At 46.0% G+C, this 15744-nt stretch overlaps 3 protein-coding genes across 6 annotated transcripts in view; 2 read left to right on the plus strand and 1 right to left on the minus strand.

Moving 5' to 3' along the window:
- The window catches only part of PXK (PX domain containing serine/threonine kinase like), a 36958-nt gene extending 34999 nt beyond the window's left edge, over positions 1-1959 (plus strand). For both annotated transcript variants that reach the window (XM_055707688.1, XM_055707687.1), the window contains exon 18: positions 861-1959. In XM_055707688.1, coding sequence (XP_055563663.1) covers positions 861-1066 — 206 coding nt within the window. In that variant the 3' untranslated portion in view covers positions 1067-1959. The remainder of the gene's footprint in view (positions 1-860) is intronic.
- Positions 1764-7023, minus strand: PDHB (pyruvate dehydrogenase E1 subunit beta). Its single transcript, XM_055707697.1, has 9 exons — positions 6861-7023; positions 6529-6636; positions 6395-6457; positions 6278-6313; positions 5894-6179; positions 5050-5160; positions 4322-4413; positions 3701-3842; positions 1764-3324 (listed from the first exon to the last, which is right to left on the minus strand). Exons 1-9 carry the CDS (start codon positions 6990-6992, stop codon positions 3179-3181), a joined length of 1116 nt encoding a protein of 371 aa, XP_055563672.1. The 5' UTR covers positions 6993-7023; the 3' UTR covers positions 1764-3178.
- Positions 7024-7132: 109 nt separating this feature from the next.
- On the plus strand, positions 7133-15409 carry KCTD6 (potassium channel tetramerization domain containing 6). Of its 3 annotated transcripts, none has more exons than XM_055707699.1 (3): positions 7133-7309; positions 12680-12788; positions 14006-15409. In XM_055707699.1, the coding sequence occupies exons 2-3, from the start codon at positions 12762-12764 to the stop codon at positions 14690-14692; spliced, it is 714 nt and encodes a 237-aa protein (XP_055563674.1). In that variant the 5' UTR covers positions 7133-7309; positions 12680-12761; the 3' UTR covers positions 14693-15409. The 3 variants fall into 3 exon arrangements, with proteins under 3 accessions (XP_055563674.1, XP_055563673.1, XP_027662124.1); XM_055707698.1 differs by lacking the exon at positions 7133-7309 and adding an exon at positions 7316-7457; XM_027806323.2 differs by lacking the exon at positions 7133-7309 and adding an exon at positions 7924-12358.
- The last annotated feature ends 335 nt before the right edge of the window (positions 15410-15744 follow it).

Below are 15744 nucleotides of genomic sequence, written 5' to 3' on the forward strand. Positions count from 1 at the left end.
ACGATGGTGCAATGTGCAGCAGCAACGTTGCACGAGGTAGGGTGTTTGGCAGAGCTGCTTGGGGCAAATAAAGCCACCTGAGTGAGTCTGAGCTGCCAGGAAGCACCTCCAGGCAGGCTCTCGCTGCTGGGCTGTCTGTCTGCGTGTGCTGCTCTGGGCTCTGGCTTCCCAGGGAGGCAGGATGCGGAGGCTGAGGCATGATCGGCATGAGACGGATGTGACGGGTAGAAAGCAGGGGCTAGAGTGCAGAGGTGCCTGGTGGGAACACGAGAGGCAGGCAAGCAGTGTGAGCGGCAGATTGTTGTGATTCATTCAGCCTGTGGAACAAGCATTTGCTACAGCATGTTTGGAGAAAGTCTTGACGGTACTGTGGAAATGTAAAACACTTCCAGAAAACTCTATCTGCAGTTAGTACTTTAAAAATGGAGAATACAGCGATGTGGTCCTTCGTAAGAAAGTAGAATTAGTCATGTGTTTGCTTCCCGTCTTTGTTGCTGTTCATGACCCAAAGAGCAAACTGCTTTGCTGGGGACAAACAAGAGAAGCCGGAGCTGGGAAGTCCTGTTAAGATCTCCTTTTCCTTTGGTGCAAGATCACATTTGAGTCGTGTTTTGCATCCCCGAGTACTGAGGCACTTCAGGCTTCATTTCAGAGGTGCCTCAGATGACGCAACTCACCTGCAGATAGAGGGATTTGATCACTTTGCCATTTTTCATCCATTCTGTTCTTCACACTCCACTAGCATTCAGAGAATGACGTGACTAGTGCAGGACTGACCCAAGCCCAGCTAAGCAGCCGCAGTCCTGTGGCATAGCCTCCTTGGCATAATCAAACTACATCTTCTCTCCTCAACTCAACAGGAGCATCGTCGGTACCCCCAGCACCACCACCGCCACCCCTGCCACCAGCAGCTCCTCCTCCAAGTACAGAGGTGCCAACGCAGCCAAGCCCGCAGCCCAATGTCAGTGCAAGCCGAGGAGCCTTACTCAGCTCCATTCAAAACTTTCAGAAAGGAACTCTGAAGAAAACACAGACGTGTGACTACAGTGCTCCCAGGATCAGCTGAGGCCACTGGTCACACCAGGATTGAATTCCCTCTCCCCCTCCTGTGCTGTCTGGGACAAGACCCTCCTGACCAGTGACTGATCCACCAGCATATAGCGGCTAATCACGCTGTAGCTCCATTTACCCGTTTCAGCTTTCCTTGAGTAGCAGCACTGCCCTGTCTGAATTGCATTGCCATGCCGTGATAAGTACTCCATTCTCGACTTGGTTTCAAGAACTTTGTTCTCTAGCTACAATTTTCAGGGGTACAGCAATTTCTATATAGCTGAATAAAAATCTGAAAATAGGAATGACCATGATCATGGTGAATTAATACATTTTTTTTTTCAAGCTCAATTCCACCTCGTTTTTTCAAATTACAGGAACGCAGTTTTAGCCTGCTCAGTTTTTCAACTCTTTTCATGCACTTGTAACTCATCTTAATTCTTGCTGCATCGAACCAGCAAGTTTTGTTTTAGATAATCCAACTCCCCCAACCCTTAATGCATACTGCACAGGTGAGGGAACTGGAGAATTAAATCTTATTCCCACCATATTTGCTGGTGGAGTAAAAATGCTGTCTTATTAAACTTGTTTAAATGGACATCCTACCTGTAACTCTAAGGGAAAGTGTTTTAAATGAGGAAACAGTTGAAATGGGAGTTAACAGGGCACTGGGATATTATTCTTGATTTAGTTAAACGCAAAGTTACTTCAAGTTAATTCTACAGCTTAAACTTTATTGAGAGATCCTTCTTGATTTAAAACCTTAAACAAATTGCACTTTAAAGGATTATAGATAATCCATTTTTTTAAATTCAAGTACATCAGTGTTTGTTACTATGCAGAGAATGTCTGTACAAAATTTCATGTAACCTGTGATATTCAGTCATTTTTATTAAAATGTTAATGGAATTCCTTCGGCAGCGTGGTGGTGGGTATGTTCGGCTAGGACTGCACCTGCAAACCAGACTTCCTAAGAACCTAACAGCACCTCTGCTAAAGGAAATACCCTGAAAGATATTCCTGGCCCTTCACTGAAACAGGACCCGAGCTCTTCTGTCTCCTTACAGAGGTAAGTATCTCCTCTGCAACAGTTCACTGGAAAGCCACCCTCCCTGGGGTATAGAGCAAGCCACACCGCAGACTCCTAAAAGCAGCTTTTACTCTGTACCAGAAGCTGCTGAACGAAGCCTAGCAGGCTCTCCCTGCCTCTCAGGACTAGGCCTTTGCTAAACCCTTGGACGTGGCGATCTCCCAAAAGGCTGCTGCGACCGTTTCCTGGCTCTTCAAACACAATCTACACAACTGCTGCTTCAGAGCCAGGCTCCCTGCGTCTGAATAAAATAACTTACTTTGCACTGTAAGAACTGTAGTTTGAGGATGCTGTTGGCCCATGTGATGAGTTAAAAAAACCAAAACCATAAAACATTTGGGCAAGTTTTTTTTCTTTTTATCACTGTATGTGGCAGCTAGTAAAGAAAAGTTATGTAGTGTTACCCATGACATACTGAATGGGATCAGGATCTTTATTTAAGCTCTTGTGCAGAAGCTTTCCTGCGTGAGCGGAGTGCTTTTCAAACGAAACATGGCAGCTCTCTCTTAACCCATACCACAGGATTCCAAAGCTGCCACTTTATGAGCTGTTGCACTTAACTGTGTAACGTAAAAGCAAGGCTTCACTTGCTCCTGTTTGATCATTCACCTCTAATAAGCCTTGTGACCCTGGGCTCCTAGAGAGCTGTACAGTGCTCCAGGACCAGGCTCAGGGCCTCCTCTTGCTTAAGGCAGTTCTTCACTCAACCACCACTAGACCCAGTTTAACACAGCTAGTCTGGTAATTACAAGCCAAGCAGAAACGGAGGATTTTTTCCTCACTCTGAATTTAAAATAGGATTTCTCTACATACAGTAGCACCAACGCACCTGGTACCACTGAACAAACAAGCGCTCCCGCACTGTTGCTTATATGAAGTGTGGCTTAGAAGATAACCCCATATAAATATTCTGGGAGGTCACTATACTTTCTCCACTGTACAAAACTTTGTGTAGGTATACAACAAAAGTTACGCATACAACATGCCCTACACCATGAATAATTTGTAAAGCAGGACTTTAAACCATGTATTTACAACTCAGATATTCAAAGTTTTCTTCACTGCAAATATTATATCCTTGACTTGAGGTATGCAGTTATCTTCTAAAATTTTTGCGTAAGGCATGGGAACATCTGCACCGGTAACACGCACAGCTGGAGCATCCAAGTAGTTGAAGGCAGATCCTGAAACAGAAGACAATTGTCAGGTTGCCATGCCCTACAGTTTTCTCTCAACTCAGTTTCTGAATCTTAATCTATTTAAAGTATTTTGTTCTTGTAGCTCTAGTATTCTAGAGAGAGCTGTTCCTGCTTGTTTATATTCATGCGCTATAGTTTAGATAAAGTTTCCATCCTGCTTCTCACGCAGTTGGGTTCTTAGGGTAACAATCACTCACAACAGAAGATGAGCCGTTTCCACCCTGTGAAAATACCTAGAGCAAGACAACTAGGCTCAAGCTCCTCAGATAGAAAGCCCTAACTTTGCCTTTATCTGGCTTTATGAAGAAGTCATCGGGATTTAGACGGGCAAGATCAACAAGTATACTGCAAAACTCGGTACCTTCCATGATCCTGGCACAGATTTCAGCTCCTACTCCAAATTGCGGCCAACCTCCTTCTACAGTTACAAGATGGTTTGTTTTTACGACGCTGGCTTCCACTGTTTCAATATCCATTGGTCGAATGGTACGCAGATTTATAACCTGGGGGGCGGGAGGGGAAGAGCAGGGGGATGACTGTGTGCGTTTTGCTGTGATCTAAGCCTGTCAGTTACCCCCTTACCCTTTAGCACTTTCATCTATTCTCACTTTGAAGACAAGACTTAATAAAATTTCTAAGTTTTTATTCTGGAAGAGACTGTGTGGAACAGTTTCTGGTAGCTCCTGGAAAATCCCAGATTAGGTGAGTCTTGCTATACTGAGATACAACCACACTAATACATCCTGTCATTGTTCTGCTTACCACACAGCTGGGTCAATCTGAAAATCATGAATAGTTCTACCTTAATTTTGTAATGAAAAGCTTGAATACAGAAACATGAAATCCACATGCTATTAAGGCATTTATAAATACAAGAAGCTTACAATTAATATACTGAAGTTTTGCAGAGACTGAATGAGAAGACCCTCTGCTTTTTTTCCCCACTTCAGGGGAAGGGAAAAGCAACAGCAACTCCACCCACCTCACACTCTACACCTTCTTTGGCAAGTATAGCAGCTGCTTCCAAGCAGTGTCCAACAGGTCTTGAGTGTGACACTAATGTAACGTGAGTTCCTAGAACAGAAACAAATGTTAATAAAGAAAAAACCCTTCAGATTTAAAGCTTTTTTCCTAGACCTCAGGCTACTTTCAAGGTAATGTTAGGATTCTCTTGTAAATTTAAGTTCCTTAGATTTATTTGAAATGTTAAGTATTCTACGCCCATACATATTATGAAGAGTGGTAGCGGAAGGACTGCTGAGACACAGACTTTACCCTTTAATCCAGTGAACTGGAGAGATATTTAATGTAGTTTTCAGATTATCCTTTTCAAACATTCCCATAATGCAGTGGTAAATTATGGGCAAATGGTATGAAATACTAGAGTGATCTCTTTTTGCATTTTTCACCAAAATTACATATTCAGGTTAAGAAAAAATTGTGTCAGCCATCACCTACTTCATCTCTATACTATGGAACAAATCCTTTAGAACAGTATAGTTTCAGATGAGATATAGACTATCAGCTGATCTTTCCTTATATGGGCAGCAGAACAATAAAGTATACTACTGGATAAAATAACACTTGAACATTTAACATTTGAAATACTTTCCTGTGCCCCATGACAGTAGTATTCTGAATAGCTAAGAGATTTAAAAAAATCTCCAAGCAGTTCAGTCAGTAAGGAAGCAAACCATATTCCCAGCTTACCTTCCCTTTCTATTTTAGCTTTTCCAATTGGAACAACAAAATCCTTTGACTGTGCCTGTTCAGACATTTCAAAGGGAACGCCATAAAGTAATTCATTTTCCAGCATCACAACTAGAAGAAAACATACTTGGATTAACATATACATCTGCAGGCACAGGACTGTACCGATGATCAATGGTACTGCAGCAGACTAGCTCAAGATACTAAGCCCATCCAGGCAACAAGGACTTGAGTAAATTTGTGGAAGCAATTAAAAACAAAAAATCACAGTCTTTACTTCAATGCTGAATTATTTAAATTTTTTTTCTACAACTAGTCTTAAATGAGGCCAGGTATTTAACTTTGGTACATGATGGTAGAATTACTACTTTTAGAAAGGTCTTAGATTTTTGCATGCATATTTGTGAAAAACAAAGACAAAGGTCACCCTGCTTTTAATTAATGACATTCTGAATTTATCATCTGAATTTCATGACTTGTAAAAATGAGTTACATAGACACTGAAGATGCACGAACTCCTCCTGACTCATCTTTATCCTTTTTAACCCCTTTATGGTAGATTCGTAAGTGCTTCCAAGTTTCCCCGATGGGTACCACACTAGCACAAAAGATATGTAGCTGGCAACAGCACAAAATTGGTCTACTGCTAGCAAGGCAAGCGACTGTTAGGAAAAGAATAAATACCTCTGTGCCTTTGTAAGTACCCTCAAGCTGCAGTAAAGCAACCTTAAGTGTTTAGGGTTTAATTTATTATTATTATTTTTTTTCAATAGGGCAGGAGGGGAAATTGGATGTTCTTTTCAGGACTGAGTGCTAGGTATTGCCGTGATCTGCCTGTGCTCACCTGGATTATCGTCCCGGATTGATGCTTTCAACAGACCTTTGGCATCTTCTGAGCTCCAAGGACTAACAACTTTCAGTCCTGGGCAGTGCCCATACCAAGCTGCGAAGCATTGTGAGTGCTGAGCTGCAACTCCAGCTGATGCCCCGTTGGGGCCCCGGAAGACGATGGGAACGGCGATTGCTCCTGCAGACATGTAACAGGTCTTGGCAGCGGAGTTTATAACCTGATCGATTGCTTGCATGGAGAAGTTGAACGTCATGAACTCACACACTGGTCTCAACCCTGCCTATTATATATTTTGACGTATTTATTAGTGTGGTTTTACATAAGAGTAGTTTGCTTTAAATTTTCAAATCATAAGTAGGGGAATGCAAATGTACAAACCATAGCAGCACCGACAGCGATTCCTGTGAAGCCCATCTGAAAGAGGAGACCAAGGGGTAAGCACTGGGGGAGTGGCTGATGATGGGATGGCAGGGGTAGGGAACAGGGCAGCCTTACCTCTGATATCGGGGTATCCATCACCCTCTTGTCCCCGTACTTCTTCCAGAGACCCCTGGAGATCTGCAGGGCAGGACACAGGAGTCAGGGCCCACCTGAGGCCCCTTCGCGGCCCGGTAACGGCATCCACGTACCTTGTAGGCACCGTCGTACTGGGCCACCTCCTCGCCCAGCAGGAAGACGCGCTCGTCCCGCTCCAGCTCCTCATCCAGCGCCTGGTTCAGCGCGTCCCGCACCGTCACCTGCGGGACAGCGGCAGGCGGGCAGGACGGGGGCACGGTCCGCAGCCGCCGGACCCCCGCACGCCAGGGACGCGGGGAGCCCCCTCGCCTCGCCTCACCTCACCACAGCTCGCTTCACCTCAGCGCCCGCCCGCCCCCTGGGGCCGGACACTCCCCTGAGGGGCGCGCACCCCGCGCCCCCAGCCCCGCTGTCGGGGCACCCCTGCCGGCGGCGGCCCCGTTACCTGTATGGCGGCGGGCGCGGAGAGCCGCAGTCCCCTGCGCTGCTGCAGCAGCCGCCCGGCGGCGCGGCCCTGCGGCGGGAGGCGGGCGCCCAGCGGGGCCAGGTACCGCAGTGCCGCCGCAGCCGCCGCCATCTTGGCCGTGTCCTCTAGCGCGGAGGGACCGGCGCTCCGCGCGCCGCCCGTGACGACGAGGCCCCGCCTCCGCGCGCCCAGCCCGCGGCTTCGCTCCGCCTCCCCGCTCTCGCGAGAACCGGCGCGGCCTTTGCACGCGACTTCCGGTCCCCCGCAGCGGCGGCCGGGACCGCCGGGGACAACCGCGCGCCCGCCCTGTGTTGACGGGGAGGCGCATGGCTCGGGCTCAGCTGCCACGCCCGCGGCCGCGGCTTCCCCCCCTGGGGACAGGGCTGCCCGCGCCGGGTCCCCCCCAGCCCCCTCGGTGACGCCCTGAGGTGAAGGGGGTGTGGCTGCGGCGGGGGCGGGGCCGTACCGGGACACACCCTCGCTCTGTCCCCGCCCGCGGCGGCGGCTCAACTCCGGGCTCGCGCTCAGTCGTCCCCGCCGCCGCCGGGCTCTGCCTCAGCGCCGGGAGCTGCGCCCGTGAGTGCCGGGCCGCGCTGCCGCGGGGCTGGGGGCAGCGGGGCCGAGCGGCCGGGACCTGCCCTGCTCCGCTCCGGGGGGGCGCTGGGGCGCCAGGGCCCGGACGCGGCGGGGGGGCCCGCGGCCGCTGTGGGGCAACGCGTGAAGGCGGGGCACGGGGGGGGTGAGGGGCAGGGCGCAGGGCCGGGCTCCTGGGGCCTCCTCGCGACCGGGGGGGCTGCAGGACCGGGTGCTGGAGCCCTGACGTTAGGTTGGGGATGGGACGGCCGGTGCCTGGGTCCGGTTGGCGGCTGGGCAGGAGGAAGGAGCAGGGAGGGTGCCGGGGTGGCAGCCCGTGAGGTCTGGCAGGGAGGGCCCGGGGTCCGTGGGCTTTGCCCCGCCTGGGGAGGGGATGGATCCCCCTGCCCTACCCGGAGGGGAGGCAGAGCTGGGTCGCTGGTTTGGGGTGGGGGTGAGGGTGTGGGCTCTTGGGTCATTTGCAGGGGTGGGGATGTAAATGCCTGGGTTCATTTCCAGCATCTTTGCTGAATCATTGTGATCCTGGGGAGACTTCTTCCACCGTGAGCTTGCTGGCTCCTCTGTGATGGAAACCAGCAATTCCCGGTTTCTGCTGCCGGCCCGGGCCCCTCTCTGCCTGGGCTCTAGGAGGGATTTCTGCCCCGGTCTTGCTGTGGCTCCGCGGTCCATGTATGTGCTGAGCCCCACTGGTGTGTGCAGGGAGGCTTAGTATTTCTGACATCTGCATTCCTCCAAAACTGTTTGGAGGCACGTTTCCACATGGAGACAACTACTGTTTAGTTTCACAGAAGCAAAATACAGCATTAAAACCCAAAGGTTGGCACGAGTGCTGAAAGCCTGGGTACCTTGGGTTGCTTCAGCAACACAGCGCCGGCAGGACCGGGCTAGGTACAAGCGTCTTCCTTTGGCTCTCGTGAGAGGAGGGCCAAAGTGATTTTGTGATGTGGGCTCTTCAAACAAGTAGCAATTAAAATAAAAGTTTGGAACCTGGACTTAAACCAGGATGTCATAGAGCTCCTCAGGGGAGGTAGGGAAACTTTAGGAGCTTGGAATTTATAGTGAAGCATTTACACATAAAGGAGTGAAAATGCTGAGTGGCTGGCATGAGTGGTTTTCCCTCCTGCCTGAGGTGAAGACTAAATACTAGTGAAAAGCAAGAACTAAGTTAATTCTAAATAAGCTGTATTAGTCATTATAAACTTGACATGTACAGAAGGTGACAGATGCTTTTCTTTAGTGAAGCTGATCTGCTGAGTTCCCAGAAGGTTCAGTACCTGGTTGTTTTAAGAGCTTACCTCCTCCTCGCTCTCTTGGTTAGGGTAGTACAGTGCTCGAGCCTCATGGGTTTGCTCTGCAGTTTGTCATCTTGCTGTACAGTTTGGTGGAGTACAGTCATCACTGGTGCTAGCTTAGTTTTTGTCAGTACAAGTGAGTTACCGATAATGATTTACAATAAAAAATTGCATTTCACATGCCGTGACTGGCTGGGGAATAGAGATTGTCCATGTACAGCGTAACTGTACAGAGGGCAGGAGTTTGTTCTCATCTTTGATGATCTAAATGTGAAAGGCTCACTAAGTGGGTGAGTAGCTTGAAATACCGAGTATGTATATACATATATATATATCTGTATAAGTAGCTTTGCTCTTTATAATTTTTCAGTTGCCATTGGTAGAATTCCTGTCAACTCTTATATTGACCTAGAGATATAAATCTAAGGTAACTGTTGAAGTTAATCAGTTTGTGTGGAGCTTAAACAGCTTGTGTTGTAATATAGGTACCAAACTGTTAAAGACTAGCGCCACAAGTAAATCCTTTAATTCTTTTGTTGGAAAAACTAGATGAAAAATGTTCAGAGCAAATCAGGTGCTGCCTGCCTCTTTAACTTTTAACTGTTAGGTGTATTTCTGCTGCTCCTCCTTCAAGTAACTGCATGTGACAACCAGTGCAGTGATTTTCTCCAGGTGCAGTGTGTAGCTTTTGGCCTTGATCAAATGCAGTGTGGTCCCAGCTGGCATCTCCTGGCCTGTGTGTTGGTTCACAGATGCAGATGTTCAGCTGACTCTTACTTGTTTTCTCTGCACTTGCAAAATAGTTGCACGTTAGCAGCTCTGCTCCGAGAGAAGCCCTGCTGAAGTTAATGGGGACTACCTGCTGGCAGTAGCGTTGCTGGTAAATAGCCTAGTAATCCTCTAGGTCATAACATATGAACTAAAAGTGAGCATTTTTTAAATGCAGGTATCCAATTTTGTATATTAAATGTATAAAATGATGACTGGAGTGCTTTTCTTCAAAGGTACTTGCTTCTCATTGTGCCTTTCTAGTTTTGGATGTGCTTGGTGCTGGGCTACAGCAGCAGCTGTGATGACTGCGTTAATGCTGTGTATCTTCTCCCCGCTTGCAGAAGCAGATTAACGAAAGTAGGGCTGTGGTTTGACATGATCAGTGCACTTCTGCTCTCAGCAAAGAATGATATCCTGTTTGGCTTAAATGGTGTCAGCAGTTGATGTGGCTGAATTTCATCTAAAATAAGTATTTCTTTTGGTTATTAAAGGTAGGTTGTTTTGGGAGCAGATGACATGCAGCTGTATATCTGCTAGCTGAATGTGAGTAGTAGCAGTGTTAGCAAGGCTGTCCCTGGGTGCTGTGTGTTGTGTGAAACAGGGACAAGAGCTGGCTTGAGGCTGCCTGTCCCAGGGTATGGATGGAGTGAGTGTCTGCCCACCCCCACTGATGCATCACTGTATTTCATTCAGGAAGAATTTAAAGCGTCGTTGAAAGGGTGTATGTCCCCACCCTTCTTGTGATGTGGTTTGCTAGTCCTTATCTCGGGTTGTACCTGAACAGAGCTATTGTTGCCTGTGAAGTTGTCTCCCCAGCTGATGAGGGAAGCAGCAGGCAGTTGTGATCACACTTGGACATTTTAGGATGGCTTCCCAGTATCATCCCTTTGCACTGAACATCTCGCTCCAGCACCAGCTTTGCCAGGGGTGCCTGTGTGTGCCTAGTGATTCAGGGTCCTTACACAAAAATCAGTGAGATTTCTTGATGCCACTTGTATGTTGAGGGCTGGGTTTGTTTAAGCTAATTGCTGTCGTAAATTATTCACTCCGGTGTTATATAGCAGTGCTGTGATCAAAGATTATTTCATGCCTTTGTACAGACAGGCAGTGTCATCTGTTTCTTTCACTGATAAAGTCTTGATTCATCTGTAGCGTGGACTTAGATGCTGACCAAAATAACATGGTGTCTGTCCACCAGTTTAAATAATTCTGGACATCTGTCTATCTCTGAAATATTCTGAATGTATAATTCCGGTTAATTTTATTAAGCAGCAGATCTCATCTATCATGATTTCTAGTGCAGTTTCTGGCTGGCTGCATAGTTTCATTTTCAAGTGAATGTTTTCCTTGAATATCAGAAACTGGTACCAGTCTCTCCTATGGTTTTAATGCATCTGCATGTTATGCTTGACCAGAATGATGCTTGTAAGTGCTGGAATTTAAAAGATCTGGGCTATTGATGAACAGTTAAGAGCTTTACTTAAGTGATGATTGCAAATAAAGAAAACTTGAGTGAATTAACTTCTTGATTTGTGAGCAGTTAAAAAAAAATAATTACAGAGGCTGGCAAAAGAGCTGGCATTCCAGGTTTATCTGCTGTCGGGGTGTGTGTTGTATGCTTTAATGTACTTTCTTGAGGCATGCTCTGTCTAATTTGTAAAAATAGGATCCTGGTATGACTAGTTCTGTATCTTAGTATTCCTTACTCTTCTGTTGTCTGACCTCACTATTTTCATATACCGATTTTGTTTTTTCTGGTCTTTAATACATCTGAGATGCAGCTGAGGCTGTGCTCGTGCTGCCAGCCCCCAAAGGCCTGACTTGCTGGATGCTGTTGTGCCCAGGCTGTGGGTTTGTGCAGGGTAGCAGAGCCCAGAGAGCTGTGGCATGTGCTGCCTTGTTCTGTGGTGAATGAGACCATCCAATCTCATTAGCTAGGAATGAGAGGGGCAACTGATCTTTTTGGTTGGGAATAACCTGTGACCCTTCAGTTGTTCTGGAATGTAGGGCTCTGGCTCGGCTAAGTCTTCGTGCTGCTTTTAGCTGGGTGAATGCGTGTTGAAGTTTGCTAGTAAAGAGGATGGGAGCAGAAGTCCTGGTAACTGTGTGGTCTTTAAGATGTAAAAATAAACAAAGCTGAGAAGCTGTACCCTACTTAAAACAGACTGACCTAAATTTTCAGCAGTTCTAGCAGAGAGGCAGGCTCTGTGTAGGGATAGAGGCTTAACGACGACTGGTTTCCCTCTCCATACATTGCTTGACGTGGTTGAGAGGCCACCTTTGGAAAATCTCCACTGGTGTCTAGGGTCATTTGCTCCCACCGCTCCCCTCAAGTTGCACAACCCGGCCTGTGGATTTCCCTTGTTGTGCTTGTGTGGAGAGAGTCCCCTTGTTTATGCAAGTCAGCAGTTCAGTGGTCTTCTGGGAAGTTACGGCCTGAACCGCTCCTCAAATTGCTTTTGTCGAAGCGTTGTTGAAAGCATGTTTGATGTCCTCTGGCTTGTCCCTAAAGAAATTGCTTTGGAGAATGCGTATGTGTCTCTGAAGTCCATTCATACTCTTTGTCTGTAAGTTAATGTTCTTGCTATCAATTGCAGTTCTCCACTACTGAATTATTAATTCTGCAGTGAGATTTTTTTTTTCTTCTTACTGTTCATTGACTTTCATGCTTGATTTATTCTTCTGTGCAGTTTTGAAACTGGAGCATGGGAATTTTGGCTAATATTAATGGAACACATGTATGACTTCACTGGTGGTGGCCAAATAAACTTTTTAATTGGAAAAGGACATCCGTCTTTCAAAGTACTCACTGTTTCCCAGGTGAAAAGTAGTCTGTTTGTGAACGTATATTATCCTCAGAGGCGCATTGCTTGTTGTTTAACAAAACTGGGATGATCAGACAGCCAGTAGAGTGATTACCCATGTGCTCCGGAGGCAGTCCTCTGGGTAGCGTGAAGGGAGAAGGAAGGAAAAGCACGTTTGTAGATTCTCCTGTTAATGTGGTTTTGTAGCTGAACGCTCTCCTGACAGAGAGCCTGCCTTTGGTTAGAAAGCATTCCTTTCAGTTCTTATAGGTGCTGATGGTCTGCCCTGTTTTGTTCTTTATTTTGTTTTTTTTTGTGTGTGTGCTTTTTCCTGCAGGGAGATAATAGGAGGTGAATCGTGTATCCTTTCAGCAGCCTTCTGTTAAACTTGGAATACCACAGTTCAAGCAATTGAACAGATGGATAATGGAGACTGGGGATATATGGTAAGTGAGCCTGTGTAAGTGTGTGCTGTGCAGTACAACTGGGCTTTCAAGATCTTGCGGAAAGAATCCTTACAGATCTGTCTTGTGTAGATCCAGAGCTTCAGTCATGTGAGAAGAAAACCTGTGCAGGTTACAACAGCTTACTTAGGTTCTCTGAAGTACTTCGTCTCGCATGCTATTTGTGGGGAGAGCTCAGATTCGTATTTCCTAGGTATGGTCAGTGAGTACTTAACCGATGCCTTAAGCTCACTGTTACCGTTTTCCTAACACACAAAGACTGAAAATAGTGTGTGATTCCTGCGTATAAGTTTTAGGACTTTGTCATTTTATTTATAAAGAAGAGTATTTTTCCTTGTAAACTCTGTCTCAAACTAGACAAACGCACATTATTTTTCTCCTCTTCTCTTTCTCTAAACATTCTGCTGCCATGCATATGTCTCTTTTCTCTGGCTGGCCTCGGTCCTGGTTGTTAGGGTTGGTGGCCAGATGGGATTTGTGTTCCTTTCTCTCTTGCTTCCTCATGTGCTATTTGGAAGCTGATGCAGACTGGTTTGTGCTCTGCCCCCCTCTTCTACACAGCATGCTGATTTGCTAATAAATGTTGCTTTTTAGAGTTAAAAGCCGAAAGTTCTTTTTTGTTTGCTTGTTTTAATGATTCCTGTTAACCAGAGCGTGGATTATTTTGATTGTGAGCTCTTGGTCCTGTGTCTAAACTTGCGCTGTCATCCTATTTTGAGAGAGAGAAAGAGGCTTAAGACTTGTTCAGCTGATTTTTTTTTTTCCTTTCTTTTTTTTTTTTGTTCTAGAATGAGAGACAGATTGTGAAAGTAAGGAACACTGATGGGCCTCATTCAGACTAACTTGTTCTTCAGGAAATCTCTCTGTTCTCATTTCCCCATCTGTAGAATAGGAAAAAACTTGTTGCCCAAATGCAAAACTTGCTTCTGTGACAGTAGCTCCATTGTTAAGATTTCTAAAGCATTCTGGAAATATGCCTTCTGAATGTTAAGTATCATCCTGTCTAGTTGCCGGTTGTGCCTTGTTGCTAGGTGGCTTGGATTTGTTCAGGTTTAGATGCTGCTTAAAGGCTTCAAATGGAAGAGGCGTGATTCTCTCCACAGCCTGCACTTTTCAAACAGTATTTACCGTGTGTGTCAGTGAGGTGATCGAATCTTCTTGTGGTGGCTTGATAAACTCTGCAATTTCTCTCTTTCTAGATGACTGATCCAGTCACGCTAAATGTGGGTGGACACATGTATACGACATCCCTCACAACTCTAACGAGATATCCTGACTCAATGCTTGGGGCCATGTTCAGGGGAGACTTCCCCACTGCCAGGGACTCTCAGGGCAATTACTTTATTGACAGAGATGGACCACTTTTCCGTTATGTTCTTAACTTTTTAAGGACCTCAGAGCTCACTTTGCCACTGGACTTCAAGGAGTTCGACCTGCTTCGGAAGGAAGCGGACTTCTATCAGATTGAACCGCTAATTCAGTGTCTTAATGACCCCAAGCCGCTGTATCCCGTGGATACCTTTGAGGAGGTGGTGGAGCTGTCCAGCACCCGGAAGCTTTCCAAGTATTCCAACCCGGTGGCTGTAATCATCACGCAGCTCACTATCACGACGAAAGTCCATTCGTTACTGGAAGGCATTTCAAACCACTTCACAAAGTGGAATAAGCATATGATGGACACCAGGGACTGCCAGGTTTCCTTCACTTTTGGGCCATGCGATTACCATCAGGAAGTGTCGCTCAGAGTCCATCTCATGGAGTACATCACAAAGCAAGGCTTCACGATCAGGAATACCAGAGTTCATCATATGAGCGAGCGTGCCAATGAAAACACAGTGGAGCACAACTGGACTTTCTGTAGATTGGCACGGAAAACAGATGACTGATTCTGACTCCACAGGAGCCGCTTGGTGATTAGCAACTTAATTGGACAGTAAACCCAAGAGAGTCTGGATTTTGACTAAAGCAACAATGTGGGCTTTTTTTTTTATACGACTATTTATTGTTTATCAGTGAGGACTGGAGGAGTTTCGTTCTCTAGCAGCTCTGTCCTTTTGTCCTGTTCAGAAAAAAACCATGCATGTGCCTGTTTCGTCAAGACACCTTTTTGTTTGAAAGAGGGAGTCCGAAGAATTAGTACAATAGGGTATTTTGTGTCATTAACACAATTCTCTGACTCGACTTAAAGTGCTAAAATTACCTCCGTTTAAATAGTTTCTAATTCATCTAATGCTACGACACTGGGAGCAAGAAACAAAATGAGTTTAAAATGCAGCTGGGGAAGAGCTGCTATCATGTAGACTAATTTAGTTTCTAAATAAACAAACAGTATTGTAATATTATAGGAAAACAAATCCACCCTTTGAAAGTACTTGATAAGTACAGTTTCTTACAGTTATGACAACTGTTTCTTTCTATGCATATAAATCAAGCAACCAAATATTATCTGTAGCCATGGAAATATGATTAGAAATATTTATATTGGATTCTAAATGCAAAATGTCCCTGTGGTAGAATTCATATTTTTAATGCCTGGTGCAATATTATTCCCAAGTGTAATGCCTGCCAGCAAGAAGCTAATAAAAATGTGAAATACAGAATAATATTTTGTATTTTCTTTTTGTCTTCTAGAACTCAAATACTTAACCAAAACCAAACAAAAAAACCCCACCTGAACCCCATTTTTCTGTGCTGCAGAGTAGCTGAGATGCTCTGGTAGGGCTCCATTCTCCTCTATTACTGATGTACTTTGTTCCTTTTTATATTAATCTGTTGAGTCAACTGTCCTCAGCATTATAGAAAAAGCTTGTGTTTTGAAAAGTGCTTTATGACTAAAAAAATGGCAAGTATTTGTACTGGCTAAAGGGATAGGGTTGGAGGGAACACGGAGCCTAAACACTTGTATCCGCTAAGTAGCGTTATCTGGTTTGTCAGCAAT

This window comes from Falco cherrug, chromosome 4 (assembly GCF_023634085.1).
Source record: "Falco cherrug isolate bFalChe1 chromosome 4, bFalChe1.pri, whole genome shotgun sequence".
In the NCBI taxonomy this organism is placed as follows: Eukaryota; Metazoa; Chordata; class Aves; order Falconiformes; family Falconidae; genus Falco; species Falco cherrug.

Excerpts from the sequence above, each read along its gene's own strand:
- KCTD6 (XM_055707699.1), top strand. The coding sequence starts at position 12,762 with ATGGATAATGGAGACTGGGGATATATG. Across the intron at positions 12,789-14,005 it reads ATGGAGACTGGGGATATATG|ATGACTGATCCAGTCACGCT; the intron begins GTAAGTGAGCCT and ends CTCTCTTTCTAG.
- PDHB (XM_055707697.1), bottom strand. The coding sequence starts at position 6,992 with ATGGCGGCGGCTGCGGCGGCACTGCGGTACCTGGCCCCGCTGGGCGCC. Across the intron at positions 5,161-5,893 it reads AATCCGGGACGATAATCCAG|TTGTGATGCTGGAAAATGAA; the intron begins GTGAGCACAGGC and ends GTTTTCTTCTAG. Across the intron at positions 3,843-4,321 it reads AAGAAGGTGTAGAGTGTGAG|GTTATAAATCTGCGTACCAT; the intron begins GTGGGTGGAGTT and ends CCCGCCCCCCAG.